This window comes from Callithrix jacchus, chromosome 5 (assembly GCF_049354715.1).
Source record: "Callithrix jacchus isolate 240 chromosome 5, calJac240_pri, whole genome shotgun sequence".
Taxonomy (NCBI): Eukaryota; Metazoa; Chordata; class Mammalia; order Primates; family Cebidae; genus Callithrix; species Callithrix jacchus.
Genome location: NC_133506.1, coordinates 87029481 through 87047620, shown reverse-complemented (window position 1 = coordinate 87047620; position 18140 = coordinate 87029481). Strand labels below are relative to the sequence as shown.

At 38.0% G+C, this 18140-nt stretch overlaps 1 protein-coding gene across 20 annotated transcripts in view; it reads left to right on the top strand.

Annotated features, from left to right (window-relative positions):
- Window positions 1-18140, top strand: part of CDC27 (cell division cycle 27) — a 73380-nt gene that overhangs the window by 21505 nt on the left and 33735 nt on the right. For all 20 annotated transcript variants that reach the window (XM_078373417.1, XM_078373414.1, XM_078373415.1 and 17 more), the window contains 4 exons: window positions 9259-9356; window positions 10316-10470; window positions 10576-10787; window positions 12566-12680. Coding sequence is in view for 18 of the 20 variants with exons in the window: in XM_078373414.1 (XP_078229540.1) it covers window positions 9259-9356; window positions 10316-10470; window positions 10576-10787; window positions 12566-12680 (580 nt within the window). In the remaining 2 variants the exon portion in view is untranslated. The remainder of the gene's footprint in view (window positions 1-9258; window positions 9357-10315; window positions 10471-10575; window positions 10788-12565; window positions 12681-18140) is intronic.

Sequence of the window (18140 nt, the reverse complement as noted above, 5' to 3'; positions counted from 1 at the left end):
TTAGCGGACATTCAGCTGGTGTTTGGTGCTTGGGGAGTTTTGGGGGAAAAAAAACCACACATTTGGTCACAGAAGTCTTCTGGGTTGATGATTATTATTGAAAGAGAATAGGAACAAACAAAATGTTGCTTTTTCCACACTCAGAGTTAGTTTTTATTATTACATTAAAAGTTCTGCAATAAAATTTGAGCAGTTTATTGTTCAAATGAGAAAATAATCAGTCCTACCTGGTTAAAAAGAGGGGTAATGGTAACTAGGAAAGCTTAATAGAGAAAATAAAACTTGGCTGGGCACAGTGGCTCACGCCTATAACCTCAGCACTTTGGGAACCCAGGAGGTAGAGGTTGTGACCTGGGATCACGCCATTGTGCTCCAGCCTAGGCAAGAAGAGTGAAACTGTCTCAAAAAAAAAAAGAAAAAGTAAAATTTGACAACATGTCATATCTATAGAGTGACTTCCAAAGGAAAATAGACGTTTGGTGAAAACTACAAATCATTTGAGAGGAGTGATGTACAAAAACTAGAGGGTGGACGATTTATGAAAAAAACTGTCAAAATTTTAATAAGGAATATTAGAGAAATATTACTAAAAAGCACCATATTCTTTTACATTTAGAAAATTAACTAAAATGAAGTACTATAAATACTACTCTGTCTAAAAGACTTGCATTAGATGATAAAAAGTGACATATAAATAAGAAAATCTCAAAACATTTGGAAATTGAACCACATACTTCTAAATAATTCATGAAGCGAGGCACAGTGGCTGATATCTGTAATCCCAGCACTTTGGGAGGCCAAGACCAGCGGATCTCCTGAGGTTGGGAGCTTGAGACAGCCTGGCCAACATGGCGAAACCCCATCTTTACTAAAAATACAAAAATTAGCTGGGTGTGGTGGCACACATCTGTAATCTCAGGTACTTGTGAGGCTGAGGCATGAGAACTGCTTGAACCTGGGAGGCGGACGTTGCAGTAAGTCAAGATCACGCCACTGCACTCCAACCTGGGCAACTCCATCTCAGAAATAAATAAATAAATAATTCATGGGTTGAAGAGGAAGTCTCACAGGAGATTTAAAAAATATTGAACTGAATGAAAGGAATAATAAATATGACATTAGGCTGGGCGCGGTGGCTCACACCTATAATCCCAGCACTTTGGGAGGCCGAGGCGGGTGGATCACGAGGTCAAGATATCGAGACCATCCTGGTCAACAAGGTGAAACCCCGTCTCTTCTAAAAATACAAAAATTAGCTGGGCATGGTGGTGCACGCCTGTAGACCCAGCTACTCGGGAGGCTGAGGCAGGAGAATTGCTTGAACCCAGAAAGCAGAGGTTGCGGTGAGCCGATATCGTGCCATTGCACTCCAGTCTGGGTAACAACAGCAAAACTCCATCTCAAAAAATAAATATGACATTAAAAACTGTGACATTGCTAAAGTTAGAGCAAAATTTACAGCACTAAATGTTTGTTATAAAAGAATAGTTTCAACTCCGCTAAGCTTCCACCATAAGAAATTAGAAAAAGAAGAAGAGCACAGTAAATCCAAGCAAACAGAAAGAAGGAAATAATAAAAAGTAGAAATCAGTGAAATTGAAAGCAGAAAAAAAATAGAGAAAATCATTGACACCAAAGCTGGTCCTTGGAAAGATTGGTAAAACTGCCAAAACTGACCCCCAAAAAGAAAGAGAGAGAACACGATTACTTATATCAGGAATGGAAGAAAGAATACCTACCTACCCTGAGGACATTGAAAGGATGTGTTTGTTAAAAACTCCATGCACATGAATTTAACAACTTAGATGAAATTGACCAATTTCTTTATAAACCACACTACCAAAACTCACCTAAGAAATAGAAATCTGAACAAGTTAATCTGCGTAATCCTAAAATTATGAAAGAAACTTTAATTTGTAGTCAAAATTCTTCCCTAATGCTACACAATTTCTTCCAGAAAATAGGACAAGAAATACTCTCCTACTCATGAGGTCAGCATTTTCTTGATTCCAAAACCAAATACTGTTCTAAAAAAGAAAATTATAGGCCAATATCCTTATGAGTATATACACAAAAATCTTCAAAAACAATTAGAAAATCAAATGTATCTAGTGATAAGTAAAAAAAAAAAAAAATCAGTTTCTCAGAAAATTAAAAATAGAATTCCACTTCTGGGAACATACCCAAAATAATTGAAAACAGGATCTTGAATGGTCAGTTGACTTTCGAAAAAGGTGAAAAACGATTTAGTGGAGGAATGATGTCCTTTTTAACAAATAATGGTGACAGTGTAACTAGATATTCATAGGCAGAAGAAATGAGAATTGACTTAAACCTCACAACTTATTAAAAATTTAAACCAAATGAATCATGGATCTAAACGTAAAATATAAAACTATAAAACGTTTAGAAGAAAATCTTTATGACCTAGGGTTAGGCAAAGAGTTCTTAAACATAACACCCAAATGACAGTACATAAAAGAAAAAATTGGTAAATTTTATCAAAACTGTTTATTTTGCAAATGACATTAAGAAAATACATACAAGCCACAGCCTGGGGGAAAATATTTGCAAATCACATAAACACAGAATGTATCTAGACTATATAAAAAATTCTCTTAAAAAATCAGTTCAATTAGAAAATAAGCAAAACTATTGAATAGATCTTTCACCAAAGAGGATATATGGATGGTAAATTAGCAGGTGAAAAGTTGTTCTAAATCATTAGCCATTAAGGAAAGCAAGAAAAAGCCGCCATTAGATATCACTACGTGCTTATTAGAATGGCTGAATATAAAAACTGCTGAGAATACCAAGCACTGGTGAGGATGCAGTGCAGCAAGATTACTTATACTCTCCTGGAGGGAATGTAAGGTGATATTTTACATAAAAGTTCATAGCAACTTTATTTGTAAAAGCCCAAAACTGGAAACAACCCAAATTCAATAAGTAAATAGATAAACTAGTCCATCCGATGGACTGCTTAGCAATACAGAGAAACAAACTACTATATTGATATGTATAGTAACCTGGATGGATTACAAGGGTATTACGGCAAGTGAAAAAAGCCAATTTCAAAAGTTTAAATATATAATTCCATTCATGTAACATTAATCTAACAGACTTATAGTGAAGGAGAAGAGATAAGTGGTTCTCAGGAGTTAGGAGGAGAATATATTTAGGGGTTTCCTTGGGATATTGGAACAGTTTTATATTCTGATTGTAGTGGTGGTTATACCAGTTTGTAAATGTGATAATATTCTCTATATACACTTGTAAAAACTGCTAAAATTCAAATAAGCTCTGTGGTTTAGCTTATAGGTTTTTTTTTTCTTTTTTCTTTTTCTTTTTTTTTTTTTTTTTGAGATGTGGTCTCATTCTATCACCCAGGCTGGAGTGCAGTGGCATGATTTCAGCCTCTCAAAGTGCTGGGATTACAGGTGTGAGCCACAGAGTCCAGCCTGGGTTACAGTTTTATACTAATGTCAGTTTCCTAGTTTTGATAATTGTACTATGGTTATGTCAGATATTATTGGAGGAAGCTGGGTGTAGGGTACATGAGAATTGTGTACTATTTTTGCAAGTTCTTTGTAATTCTAAAATTATTCCAATGTAAAGTTTTAAAAAATAAAGTTGTTGGGCATGGTGGCAGACATCTATAATCCCAGCAACTCGGGAGGCAGAGGCAGGGGAATCAATTGAACCCGGGAGACGGAGGTTGTGGTGAGCTGAGATTATGCCACTGCACTCCAGCCTGGTGACAGAGTGAGACTCCGTCTCAAAAAAAGAAAAAGTTAAAATTACAAATATGCTATACAGTCTTATGTCACTTTATGATGGGGATATGTTCTGAGAAATACGTCCTTCGGTGATTTTGTCATTTGTGAACATCATAAAGTACATATACACAAACCTAGATGGTGTAACCTGCTACATACCTAGCTTACATGGTATAACCTATTGCTCCAAGGCTACAAACCTGTACAGCATGTTACCTAAACTATGGTAAATGTTTGTGTATCTAAACAAAGAAAAGGTATAGTAGAAAAATGGTTTTATAATCTTCTGGGGGCCAGGTGCAGTGGCTCATGCCTGTAATCCCAGCATTTTGGGAGGCCAAAGCAGGCAGATCCCCTGAGGTTAGGAGTTCGAGACCAGCCTGGCCAACATGGTGAAACCCTGTCTCTACTAAAAATACTAAAAAAAAAAAAATTAACCAGGTGTGGTGGCAGATGGCTGTAATCCCAACTACCTGGGAGGCTGAGGGAGGAGAATCGCTTAAAACCAGGAGGTGGAGGCTACAGTTAGCTGAGGTTGCACCATTGCACTCCAGCCTGAGCAACAACAGTGAAACTCCATCTCAATAAAACAAATAATCTTATGGGACTATTGTCACATATGTGATTTGTCATTGAACAGAATGTCATGTGTCACTCAACATATATGTATTATTATTTTAAGAAAAATCATTAATAAAGTTTTTTAAAGATGGAGTTAAATCGTCAGAAAGGTGTGTGTGTATATGTATACATACATGTGAAGAAGGAAGTTTTATTTTTCTCCTTCTTCAGAGGAATATGGATGGATTCTTTCATATTTTTTTTATTTTAGTAGATATGGGGTCTCACAATGTTTTCCAAGATGGTCTTAAGCTTCTGAGCTTAAGCAGTCCTGCCACCTTTCAAAGTGCTGGGATTACAGGCATGAGCCACAGTATCCAGCCAAGGGTTATTTTTATTCATCATAAAGATTACAAGATTATCAAAAGTGAAGCAACCCTACCCCAATACTGGCTTTTCATTTTAGCCATTATATGCCAGAATTGCACCTAGTAATCTAGATACATATATGTGGTTTTATAGCTAAGGTGTGTTAGGTTTTCTTTTCTATCTCCAGTATAGACATTTTTCAGTCATCTTGTCTATTATAGCACATGAGAATTCTATGTTTAGCATGCAATTGATACTAAGTCTGCTTCCTAAATTAACAATTTCTTCCCAATACCACTTAAATAATATTTTTTGCCCCAGTTCTTTAGGAAACTTCTGGCTGGGTTTTGTGTGTATCACTCAATTTTAATAAAAATTTCAATCTAAATTTAGAGTACTCCAGCAGTTTAATTTTCTTAAATCTTTGTCCCCTTTTATCTCTCTATCGAATAATTAGAAGTTTTATCTCCCAGGCTAGATTATTATAATTCCACACCAGACTTCTTCCCTGTTTAGCTCTTATACGATTTATACATGTATAAATCATGTGTGTATCTAATCTCTTAGCAGACACTAATTTTGATATAAATTTCTTTTGTTTTATGGTCTGTTAATGAAATCATGGCTCATTATAAAAATCAGCCTTGCCAACTTATCAAATTTGAATTTTTTTTCCCATTAATCTAGAAAGAAAATGTAATTTTAATTTAAATAGTATTGGAAATGAGACTTTTCATCACAAAGGATTACCCTCTTTTCCAGAATATTTTTCTCTAATAGATTATTTTGTCTTTGCTTAAATTAATCAATGTTTGTCTACTTCCTTTCTGGCCATGTAAATAATTCATGCAGTTCAGTAATGCAACTTTTAAAATTATTAATAAAATTGTCTGTTTTATGTTACATTCTGCTAGCAAAGCAAGGGGACAGGGCTATTTTGAAACAGGAAACAGGTAGTATAAAAATGACAAAAGACTAATTCTCCATTCTCAGACAGCTTATAATCACTTGCAAGAGAGAGTGCATGAAAAGATAAATAGGCAGACTGTGGTTAGTATTATGAAACACAAGGGGCCTAAATAGCATGAATTGAAGGGATGAAGAAGTGAGACATTAATTAGGGATCTATTGATGTTTTAGATGAGAAGCAATAGGGATCCTAACAGTGAAAATAAAGAGGGAACTTTAAGCCAGAAATAAAATGAAAGTATATGAATTATGGCTTCATTGCTGATTGGCTATGAATTGAAGGTCAGAGAAGAAGAAGTCAGTGCTATCTCTAAGTAGGATTTTTGAGTCTGTGAACTTGTAAGAATACATAGAAATAGAACAGATTTGCAGGAGAAAAGCTGAACTTGATTTTGAAATTACTAAGCTTTAGATAAGTAAACCTAGATGAAACCACCCATTAGGCAGAGGAAAGGTAAGTTTGAAGTCAGAAAAATCGATTTAGTTGTCATCTCTGTAGAAGGGATTCTCACCAGAGAGAGATTTTCTAAAGAAGGGACTGAGGACTGACGGAATGGCTTTACTTAGGAACTACAAGAGGAAAATCTAAAAAAAATGGTCATTGACATATTTGTAGCTTAGGATAATCCTCAAACAATGAGATTTCACTGTATTTTTCATTTATTATTTTTATTTTCCTTTTTTTTTTTTTTTTTTTTTTTGAGACAGTCTCGCTCTGTCACCCAGACTAGAGTGCAGTGGTGTGATCTCGGCTCACTGTAACCTCCACCTCCCAGATTCAAGCAGTTTTCCCGCCTTAGCCTCCCAGGTAGCTGGGATTACAGGTACCTGCCACCACACCTGGCTAATTTTGTATTTTTAGTAGAGATGAGGTTACACCATGTTGGCCAATCTCATCTTGAACTCCTCACCTCAAGTGATCCACCCACCTTGGCCTCCCAAAGTGCTGGGATTACAGGCGTGAGCCACCTTGCCTGGCTATGTATTTTCTTTTGCTTAGCCTTATGTTAAAAGTTCCCAAGCATTGATTTGCCACATTCTACCCTGTTTCAGCAAATGGTTTTTTGTATGCCCTTTCTTCATTTCCTATTTCTAAGTTACCGCTCTATCCCTTGTAGGTGATTATGCCAGTCTTATGACAATTAAATTTTTAAAATTTCAGGCCAGTTGTGGTGGCTCACACCTGTAATCCCAGAAGTTTGAGACCAGCCTGGGAAACATAGCAAAATAACACTAACTTTTTTTTTTTTGAGACGGAGTTCCGCTCTTGTTACCCAGGCTGGAGTGCAATGGCGTGATCTCAGCTCACCGCCACCTCTGCCTCCTGGGTTCAGGCAATTCTCCTGCCTCAGCCTCCTGAGTAGCTGGGATTACAGGCACGCGCCACCATGCCCAGCCAATTTTTTGTATTTTTAGTATAGACGGGGTTTCACCATGTTGACCAGGATGGTCTCGATCTCTTGACCTCGTGATCCACCCGCCTCAGCCTCCCAAAGTGCGGGATTACAGGCATAAGCCACCACGCCGGTCCTTTTTTTTTTTTTTTTTTTTTTTTTTTTTTTTTTTTTTTTTTTTTTTTTTAGCAAGCCATGGTAGCATGCACTAGCTCCTTGGGAGGCTGAGGCAAAAGAATCGCTTAAGGCCAGGAGTCCAGCCTGGGCAACATAACAGGATCCTATCAAAAAAAGGAAGGAAGGAAGGGAGGGAGGGAGGTAAATTTTATCTAAATGATCCTAGTTACAGACTTTGATAAAACTTATTTATTTATGTTTTCCAAAAGTCTGCATCCTACTTCCGATTCCTACTTTATCCATTTGTTTTTCTGCTTAAATTACACAAGTGTGGGAAGCTAGATATCCTTTAACTGGTAGTACTTTCTTTGCCATATCATTTCAAATGCCATATCATTTACTCACTCATTTTCAAGTGAGTAAAAACTTATTTGAAACATATAAAAAAAGGTACCTTCTTCATAGTTCTCTGAGGTGATACTGAAATTCCGCACGTAAACAGATGATGTATATTTTTTACCTGATAGTTTCATGTAAGGGTTTCTGAAAATCTTGGTTAGATTTCATCTGGTCCTTTATATAACTCTAGAATTTTGGAAAAATTGTTGTTCTCAATTTTTTTCCATTTGATAGTGAAGCATTTGAATCTCAGACCAGGTAAATTATATTCTTACCTGAAAGTTCTAATGGGTCTCATTAGCCACTAACCCCTTCCATCTTCCTAATTAAAAGCTAGGGAGGAGGAGGCTAGGCACTGTGGCTCACGCCTGTAATCCCAACACTGGGAGGCCAACACAGGCAGATCACTCGAGTCCAGGAGTTTGAGAACAGCCTGGCCAACATAGTGAAACCTTGTCTCTACTAAAATATAAAAATTAGCCGGTATGGTGGTGTGGACTGGTCATCCTAGCTACTCTGGAGGCTGAGGCAGGAGAATCACTTGAACCCAGGAGGCAGAGGTTGCAGTGAGTCAAGATCATGCCATTGCACTCCAGCCTGGGCGACAGAACCAGACTTGCAAAACAAAGCTAGAGAGATAGTAATGCTCTTCCGATAATCCCCAGATTTTTCCAGGTATGTATGTTGCCAGAGATATTGTCCAGATTTCAAATGTAAGCATTTATATACCTGATTTAGAAAGAAACATAAATTTTCATTTTCATTAAGACCTACCTCCACAAACAGATCTTGATGGGGAAAGGGAGGAAAAAGACCTACCACCTCTACTTTGAGGGGGGAAAAAACCTGATCATTTAAATATGCTATATTTAAAGCATTTAAATCACTTTCAGTCTTACCACTGGGAAGGTTATATTAAAAATTGAGGCCAAGTATGGAATCACACCTGTAATTCCAGCATTTTGGGAGCCTGTGGTAGGTGAATCACTTGAGCTTATGAGTTCAAGACCTGCCTAGGCAACATGGCAAAACCCCATCTCTACAAAAAGTACAAAATGGCCAGGTGTGGTGGCTCACGCCTATAATCCCAACATTTTGGGATGCTGAGGCAGGCGAATCACCTGCGCTCATGAGTTCAAGACCCACCTGTGCATCATGGCAAAACCCCATCTCTACAAAATATGCAAAAATTAGCCCGATATGGTGGTGCACACCTATAATCCCAGCTACTCAGGAGGCTGAGGTAGGATGGCTTTAGCCTAGGAAGTAGAGGTTGCAGTGAGCCAAGATCGCTCCACTGTACTTCAGCCTGTATAACAGAGCCAGACCTTGTCTCATAAAAAAATTTTTTTTAATTAACACTGAAGAATTCGGATGTTTTTCACATCTTTCTCAGTATCTCTAGTATCTAACAGGAAGTTTAAAGTAATGGTAATGTTCAAGAAGGCAATGATAGTTTATTTTGTAAGCATTTCTTTTGATTAGTGTTCTATTTGCTTTCACTTCATTTGGAGATTAGCGGATAGGAGAAACTGGTAATTTAGAGAAGCATCACAAAGAGTGCTCTCAGAACTTCTGTAACTTTTACCTAATTTTTTATCTTAAAAGTTTCTTTATGGTAGAAGTTTTGGGGTTTGTAGCTTATTTAATCTACTTGTTTCTCTCCACAGCAAAACAGATCGGCTTGCCAAAGGATCAGAATGTTACCAAAAGAGCCTTAGTTTAAATCCTTTCCTCTGGTCTCCCTTTGAATCATTATGTGAAATAGGTAAGTGGATATGGTTGAGAGGTGAGTGAGTTCCCATCTCCTCTTCTCTTTTTTCTGCTACTTAATTTTTGGAGAGCAATACAAATCATCTATCCCCAAGAAAAATACTTTACAAAGCTAAGGATTGTTAAAATTGAGAATAAGAAAGAAGCTAAAATCATATGTATGTTTCAAGAATCATATAACTGAAAATTACATAATGAAAATTACTCTACCACAAAAATTAAATCCAGTAGTTTCTTCTGTTTAGCCAATCTGCTTTTAGTGTCTGGTGTCTAGAATGGGTTATATTGTGTGTTTAACACTAGCCAAAATTGCTTTTAGAAAAAGAAAATTAATAGAATTTCTAATGCAATTAATAGAATGCCTGGAGCAGAAACTTATAAAACCTGGACAGTATAGGGATGGAATTTCTCCATATATTTGGCCTAGGATGCATAAAGGACCATTTCTCAACATTGTTGCATCTATATACATAGAAGTGCTTCAACCTTTACTGTAAAACATAATGGGTTTTAACTCTTCAACCTCATCTCCTACTTTGAGAAAAATGACATTAGTTATTTTCAGCTTTAAAACAAACAGTGTGAGCCCGAGATCTCTGGACCCTTCCAATGCATATCTTTCTCCTGTTTTTGCTGTGATGTGCTGTCTTGCTTATATTAAAGCTGTTTCATCAGTATAAAAAAAAAATCTGCATTTTTCTGTGATTTGTTATATTTAAAATTAGTGTTCTTATAGTTAGTTTATTTTCTAAATTTACAGCTTTATCCTACTGGTAAACTTTTATGATATAGATAGTATGGCCTTTTAGTGGGTAAATTTGATGAACATAAGTGGGCAGGAGAATTTAAAATTTTGGGTAAGGCCTATTTCCTGTTTCCACTGATTTATGCATACTTGAAAAAAATTTATTCCTCACTTCCTCAGAGACAAACTTTATTTTTTGGTCTTCACAGGTGAAAAGCCAGATCCTGACCAAACATTTAAACTAACATCTTTACAGAACTTTAGCAACTGTCTGCCTAACTCTTGTACAACAGTAGTATCTAATTATAGTTTATCTCACAGACAGCTTGAGACAGTTCTTACGGAAACACCCCAGGACACAATTGTAAGTATCTTACATTCTAGTGTTCAAAATATTATGAAAACTACAAAGAATGAGCTGAACTAAATAATATATTGTAAATGACATGGTAGAAATTTTCTGTTTCAGGAATTAAACAGATTGAATTTAGAATCTTCCAATTCAAAGTACTCCTTGAATACAGATTCATCAGTGTCTTATATTGATTCAGCTGTAATTTCACCTGATACTGTGCCACTGGGAACAGGAACTTCCATATTATCTAAACAGGTTCAAAATAAACCAAAAACTGGTCGAAGTTTATTAGGAGGACCAGCAGCTCTTAGCCCATTAACTCCAAGGTAAGTCAAACAAAAGATAATTTCAAATATGCTATAATACTTAATGATATTTTAGTAACTCATATTTTTAGTGATGCAGATTACTACAACAGCAACTTCTAAATCACTATGGAAACAAGGGCATTCTGTTTTCAGAAAATGAAGTAAAAAAACAGCACATCATAAAAATTTTGATATTGCTAGACATGGTGGCTCCCTAGCACCTGTAATCCCAGCACTTTGGGAGGCTGAGGCAGGCAGATCACCTGAGGTCAGGAGTTCGAGACCAGCCTGGACAACCTGGTGAAACCCCGTCTCCACTAAAAATACAAAAATTAGCCGGGCGTAGTGGTAGGTGCCTGTAATACCAGGTACTTGGGAGGCTGAGGCAGAAGAATTGGTTGAACCTGGGAGGCGGAGTTTGCAGTGAGCTGAGATCGTGCCACTGCACTCCAGCCTGGGCAATAGCAAGACTCCAGCTCAAAAAAAAATTGATATTAAATATTGGAGAAAAAATTAAAACTCTTAAATATTCCTTAATTAGGTAGTAGACATATTAAAAGATACTATCTTTATGGCTGTGCATTAGAGGATAGAAATGAGCCTCATGAAATGTTATAATCGGGGCACCATTGATTACTGTTAAAGTGCTCTTTTCCAAAGCAAGGAGGAAATTTGACACCTACCTTTTTTTGTTTGAGATAGGATCTCACTCTGTCACCCAGGTTAGCCTGCAGTAGCACAGTCATAGCTCTCTGCAGCCTCAAGTTCCTGAGCTCAAGTGATCCTTCTGCCTCAGACTCCTGAGTAGCTGGGACCACAGGCACATGCCACCACACCTGGCTAATTTTTTAATTTTTGGTAGAAATGGGGTCTTCCTATGTTGCTCAAGCTGATCTGGAACTCCTGGCTTCTAGTGATCCTCCCGCCATGGCCTCCAAAAGTGCTAGGATTACAGTGAGCCACTGAGCCTAGCTCTCACACCTATTAATATGAAATATTTTATCAAAATTAGTATAAGTATATGTATATATAGAAACAGGAACTCAGCCCAGAGGATATATATCCAAAAGTGTCAAAATTAAAAATTACATGCTAGAACGGGTTGAGCATGGTGGCTTATGCCTGTAATCCCGGCACTTTGGGAGGTTGAGGTGAGCTCAAGACCAGCCTGGCCAACATGATAAAACCCTATCCCTACTAAAATTACAAAAACTAACCAGGTATGGTGACTTATACCTGTAATCCCATCTACTTGGGAGGCTGAGGCACAAGAATCGCTTGAACCCAGCAGGTGGAGGTTGCAGTGAGCCAAGATCATTCCACTGCACTCTAGCCTGGGCACCGGAGTGAGACTCTGTCTCAAAAAAAAAAACATTATATGCTAGAACAAATTCTATGAATGGAGTCCTGAGGCCAGGGAACTACTAAAATAGCATGACCATGAGATTACAACTCTGGAGAGTTACAGTTATCTAATGGTCTCTAAAGACATTTTCTCTGTAGTTGTGTCCCAATCCCATAAGTTCTAGTAATTTGAAGTAATTTGATCATTTGGATCTTAGATTTATAAAGCTACCCTTCTTTATTTCTAGCAAATCTGCTGTGATCATTAGTTGTTGTTTAGTTTAGTTCCTTGTTTGATATCTTTTTTTTATTTTTAATCTGCCCCTCAGATCCTCACTGTCCCTAAGACTGATTTGCCATTCTCTTCCTTTTAGACCTTCTAATTTAAGTATACTGCTGCTTTATATATGCCTTGATGACTTTTTGACACCTTGATTTCAACCTCTTCTCAGTTTTGGGATTTTGCCATTAGAAACCCCAAGTCCTGGAGATGGATCCTATTTACAAAACTACACTAATACACCTTCTGTAATTGACGTGCCATCTACCGGAGCCCCTTCAAAAAAGGTATTTTCCATGTAAAATGCAGTTTGGGTATTGATTAAAGCAACTTATTCATTTCAGTCTTTTAAAGGTAATTTCAGGGAGAATCTAATGTTATATAATTGCTTTTGCCTTAGATTTGTTGATCTAAATATAAAAGAATGTCATTATTGTTGTAGCCTCTTGGTTATCCTAAGAGACAGACTTCAAGTGTATCTCACAAATTTAGTTTATTTCAGCATATAGTTAAATAAGCGTATTCACGCCTAGGCTAGAGCACTATCTCAGCTCGCTGCAACCACTGCCTCCTAGGTTCAAGCGATTCTCCTGCCTCAGCCTCCTGAGTAGCTGGGATTACAGGTATGCACCACCATGCCCAGCTAATTTTTTGTATTTTTAGTAGAGACAGGGTTTCATTGTGTTAGCCAGGATGGTCTTGATCTCCTGACCTCATGATCCGCCTGCCTCGGCCTTCCAAAGTGGTGGGATTACAGGCATGAGCCATCGTACCTGGCCTTAAATTCCTTTAAAAAAAAAATTAAGATTGTTTATATTACTTGAATATAAGTAACAGAAATTCTGTCTGCCTTAGTTTTTACTTGTCCCCACCACTGTGTGTATATATTTTTCTAATAACACTAATTATATGAAAAACAAAATGCTCAGGTAAAGCCAGATATTTCTGGTAAGACTTTTATGATGGATTGTGGTAGTATACTTAGAGTTTTAAAATGAAAAATGTTTGGTAGGATACTTAGAGTAAATATTGTAGTATGTTTCGTGAGGCTTTTTTTTTTTTTGAGACAGAGTCTCGCCCTGCCGCCCAGGCTGGAATGCAGTGGTGCAACCATGACTCACTGTAGCCTCAACCTTCCAGGCTCAAGTGATCCTTCCACCTTAGCCTCTCAAGTAGCTAGGACTATAGGTGTGTACCACCACACCTAGCTAATTTTTAAAATTTTTATTTTAATAGAGACAGGATCTCACTGTGTTTCCAGGGATGGTCTCAAACTCCTGGGCTCAAGCAGTCCTCCTGCCTTGGCCTCTCAAAGTGCTAGGACTATAAACATGAGTCACTGCCCACCTGAGGCTCTTGTTTTATAATGTTTCCTTATATAGGTATATGGCAAAAGAGGCCAAAGTACCATTTATTTTTTTTGAGACAGAGTTTCACTCTTGTTACCCAGGCTGGAGTGCAATGGCACGATCTTGGCTCACCGCAACCTCCGCCTCCTGGGTTCAAGCAATTCTCCTGCCTCAGCCTCCCAAGTAGCTGGGACTGTAGGCATGCGCTACCATGCCCAGCTAATTTTTGTATTTTTAGTAGAGACAGGGTTTCACCATGTTGACCAGGATGGTCTCAATCTTTTGACCTCACGATCCACCCGCCTCGGCCTCCCAAAGTGCTAGGATTATAGGCGTGAGCCACTGTGCCCGACCAGTACCATTTTTTAAAAGCCTATCTGTGACACAAGGTATCTTCTGTGAGAATTAAATTAGGTTCTATATTTAAAATACCTATTGCCATGCTTAATAGATATTCAAGAAATTGAAGCTAAACAAGTCACACTAATATGTGAATAACAGTTATAGCCTCTTTTTTTTTTTTTTTTTAATTTGGGAGGAAGGCAGGAAGGGAGGGAAGGAGGACCGGTAGGGAGGAAGGACGGGATGAAGGAAGGAAGGAAGAAAGGGAAGAAGGGGGGAGGGAGGGAGGGAAGGGAAGGAAGGAAATCAAGTAATGAGAGAGACATTGCCGACCTGGATCTAGAGGTTTACCAGTTGATTTTTTTTTTGAGAGAAGCAAAGAAAAAAATTAAAATATTTTAAAAAATAAGTAAAGGAGAGGAAGAAAGAGGAAGAGAAAGAGGGAGAGTAAACAGAAATATTGCTTTATTCTGAAAAAAATTGGGTATTAATAATGACCAATCAATGTTTCATTTAAACTTATGAGTAGGTGTGATGTGGTATTGACAAGAATGTATATTTTGTGTATTTGAAGTGGGGAGCTCTATAAATATTTATTAAGTTTACTTGTTCTGGATCTGAGTTTGAGTCCTTGATATCCTTATTAATTTTCTGTCTCATTGAATCTAAGTCTCTATGTATCTGGGTGTTAAGATCGTTAGCTCTTGTTGTTGCACTGATCCTTTTACCACTGTATCTTTGTTGCTTTAAAATCTATTTTATCCGATACGAGATTTGCAACTCCTACTTTTTATTTATTTATTATTTATTTTTGCTCTCCATTTGATTGGTAAATCTTTCTCCATCCCTTTGTTTTGAGTCTTTGTGTATCCTTGCAAGTGAAACAGGTCTGGATGTAACATGCCGTTGGGTTTTGGCTGTGTCTTTTGATTGGGGGATTTAGTCGATTTAAATTTAGGGTTACTGCCATTTGATGTTAACTGGCTGTTTTATCCATTCGTTGGTGTAAATTCTTCTTTATGTTGGTGCTCTTTACTTTTTGGTATATTTTTCGAAAGGCTAATACTGGTTGTTTCTTTCTGTGTGTAATGCTTCTTTCAGAAGCTCTTGTAAAGCAGGCCTGGTGGTAATAAAATCTCTGAGTTCTTGCTTGTTCATAAAAGATTTTATTTTTCCTTCAGTTGTGAAGTTTAGTTTGGCTGGATATGAAATTCTGGGCTGAAGGTTCTGTTCTTTGAGGATGTTGAATATTGGCCCCCACTCTCTTCTGGCTTGTAGAGTTTCTGCTGAGAGATCTGCTGTAAGTCTGATAGGCTTGCCTTTGTGGGTAACCTGACCTTTCTCTCTGGCTGCCCTTAAGTATTTTCTCCTTCATTTCAACCCTGGTGAATCTAATGATTATGTGCCTTGGGGTTATTCTTCTTGAGGAATATCTTTGTGGTGTTCTCTGTATTACCTGGGGTTGAATATTGACCTGCTTTTCTAGTTTAGGAAAATTTTCCTGAATAATATCCTGAAGGGTGTTTTCCAGCTTGGATTCATTCTCTCCGTAGCATTCAGGTACACCTATCAAACGTAAATTTGGTCTTTTCACATAGTCCCACATTTCTTGGAGACTTTGCTCATTCCTTTTTATCCTTTTTTCTCTAATCTTTTCTTCACGTTTTATTTCATTAAGTTGGACTTTGACCTCTGATATCCCTTCTTCTGCTTGAACAATTCGAGTGTTTAAACCTGTGCATACTTCTCGGAGTTCCTGTATTGTATTCTTCAGTTCCATTAATTCACTCATTCTCCTCTCTAAGTTGTCTATTCTCAATAGGATTTCATCAAACCTTTTTTCAAAGTTCCTAGTTTCTTTACGTTGGGCTACAACATGTTCTTTTAACTCACCGAAGTTTGTTATTATCCATTCCTTGAAGAGTGATTCTGTCACCAGGAGGCGCTCGTTTTCCATCAAGCCTTGTTCCATTGTCGATGTGGAACTGTGATCATCTTTAGAGGGAGAGGCGTTCTGACTTTGAGTGTTCTCAGCTTTTTTACGCTGGTTTCTTCCCGTCATTGTAAATTTATCCTCCTGTCCTCTTTGAATTTACCAACTTTCAGATTAGGTCTCTTTAGTGGGCGTCCAGGTTGTTAGTTCCCAGGGCCAGAGCAGTGGCGTTAAAACTGATGGTGCTTTTCTTCCCAGGATTCTCCTGTCGGGCTTCCTTCTTGTGTCCATAGTAGGCGACTCTGCCCTCCCGGGGCTCCAAACCTTGGTCAGAAGGGGAACTGGTCCCGTTTACTCTGCGCTGAGCGCTGCCGTGCCGAGGTGCCGTCACAGCCGCTGTGCCGGGCTCTGGTGTTGTGCTGGGGGCCCGTGCGGGTCCTCCAAACCTGTTTACTCTGCTCCGAGAGCTGCCACGCCTAGGTGCTGGCAGAACCGCTACGCCGGCCAGGAGATTCGCGCTGGCAACCCGTATGTTTCCTCCATTGGGGATCTTCTGCTCCGTGAGCGACCAGAATTTGTCTGAAAGTGTGGCGTCCTCTAGTTCTCCGCACCTTCACTGAGAGCTGCAATCCCGGGATGTTCTAGTTATAGCCTCTTAATAGAAACATGTTTCTTCTTATAATTGTTTTTTACTGTTTTACTCGTGAACATCCTTAGAATCTGCAAAAGGTTTTTCTTTTTCTTTTCTTTTCTTTTTTTTTTTTTGAGATGGAGTTTTTTTGCTCTTGTCATCCAGGCTGGAGTGCAGTGGCACAATCAACCTCCGTCTCCTGGGTTCAAGAGATTCTCCTGTCTCAGCCTCCCAAGTAGCTGTGATTACAGGCACCCCCATGAGACCCAGCTAATTTTGTTATGTTTTATTTTATTTTTTTATTTTTTATTTTTTATTTTTTTGGGGGAGGAGGAAGGCAGGAAGGAAGGGAAGAAGGACGGTAGGGAGGAAGGAAGGGATGAAGGAAGGAAGGAAGGGAGGAAGCAGGGAGGGAGGGAGGGAGGGAGGGAAGGGAAGAAAGGAAATCAAGCAATGAAAGAGACATTGCCGACCTGGATCTAGAGGTTTACAAGTTGATTTCTTTTTTTTTGAGAGAAGGAAAGAAAAAAAAATAATAAGTAAAGGAGAGGAAGAAAGAGGAAGAGAAAGAGGGAGAGTAAATGGAAATATTGCTTTATTTTGAAAAAAATTGGGTATTAATAATGGCCAATCAATGTTTCATTTACACTAATGGGTAGGTGTGATGTGGTATTGACAAGAATGTATATTTTGTGTATTTGAAGTGGGGAGCTCTATAAATATTTATTAAGTTTACTTGTTCTGGATCTGAGTTCGAGTCCTTGATATCCTTATTAATTTTCTGTCTCATTGAATCTAAGTCTCCTATCTGGGTGTTAGGATCGTTAGCTCTTGTTGTTGCACTGATCCTTTTACCACTGTATCTTTGTTGCTTTAAAATCTATTTTATCCGATACAAGAATTGCAACTCCTGCTTTTTATTTATTTATTATTAATTTTTGCTCTCCATTTGGTTGGTAAATCTTTCTCCATCCCTTTGTTTTGAGTCTTTGTGTATCCTTGCATGTGAAACAGGTCTGGATGTAACATGCCGTTGGGTTTTGGCTGTGTCTTTTGATTGGGAATTTAGTCAATTTAAATTTAGGGTTACTAAATTTAATGTTGGTTACTGCCATTTGATGTTGACTGGCTGTTTTATCCATTTGTTGGTGTAAATTCTTCTTTATGTTGGTGCTCTTTACTTTTTGGTGTATTTTTAGAAAGGCTAATACTGGTTGTTTCTTTCTATGTGTAATGCTTCTTTCAGAAGCTCTTGTAAAGCAGGCCTGGTGGTAATAAAATCTCTGAGTTCTTGCTTGTTCATAAAAGATTTTATTTTTCCTTCAGTTGTGAAGCTTAGTTTGGCTGGATATGAAATTCTGGGCTGAAGGTTCTGTTCTTTGAGGATGTTGAATATTGGCCCCCACTCTCTTCTGGCCTGTAGAGTTTCTGCCGAGAGATCTGCTATAAGTCTGATAGGCTTGCCTTTGTGGGTTATCTGACCTTTCTCTCT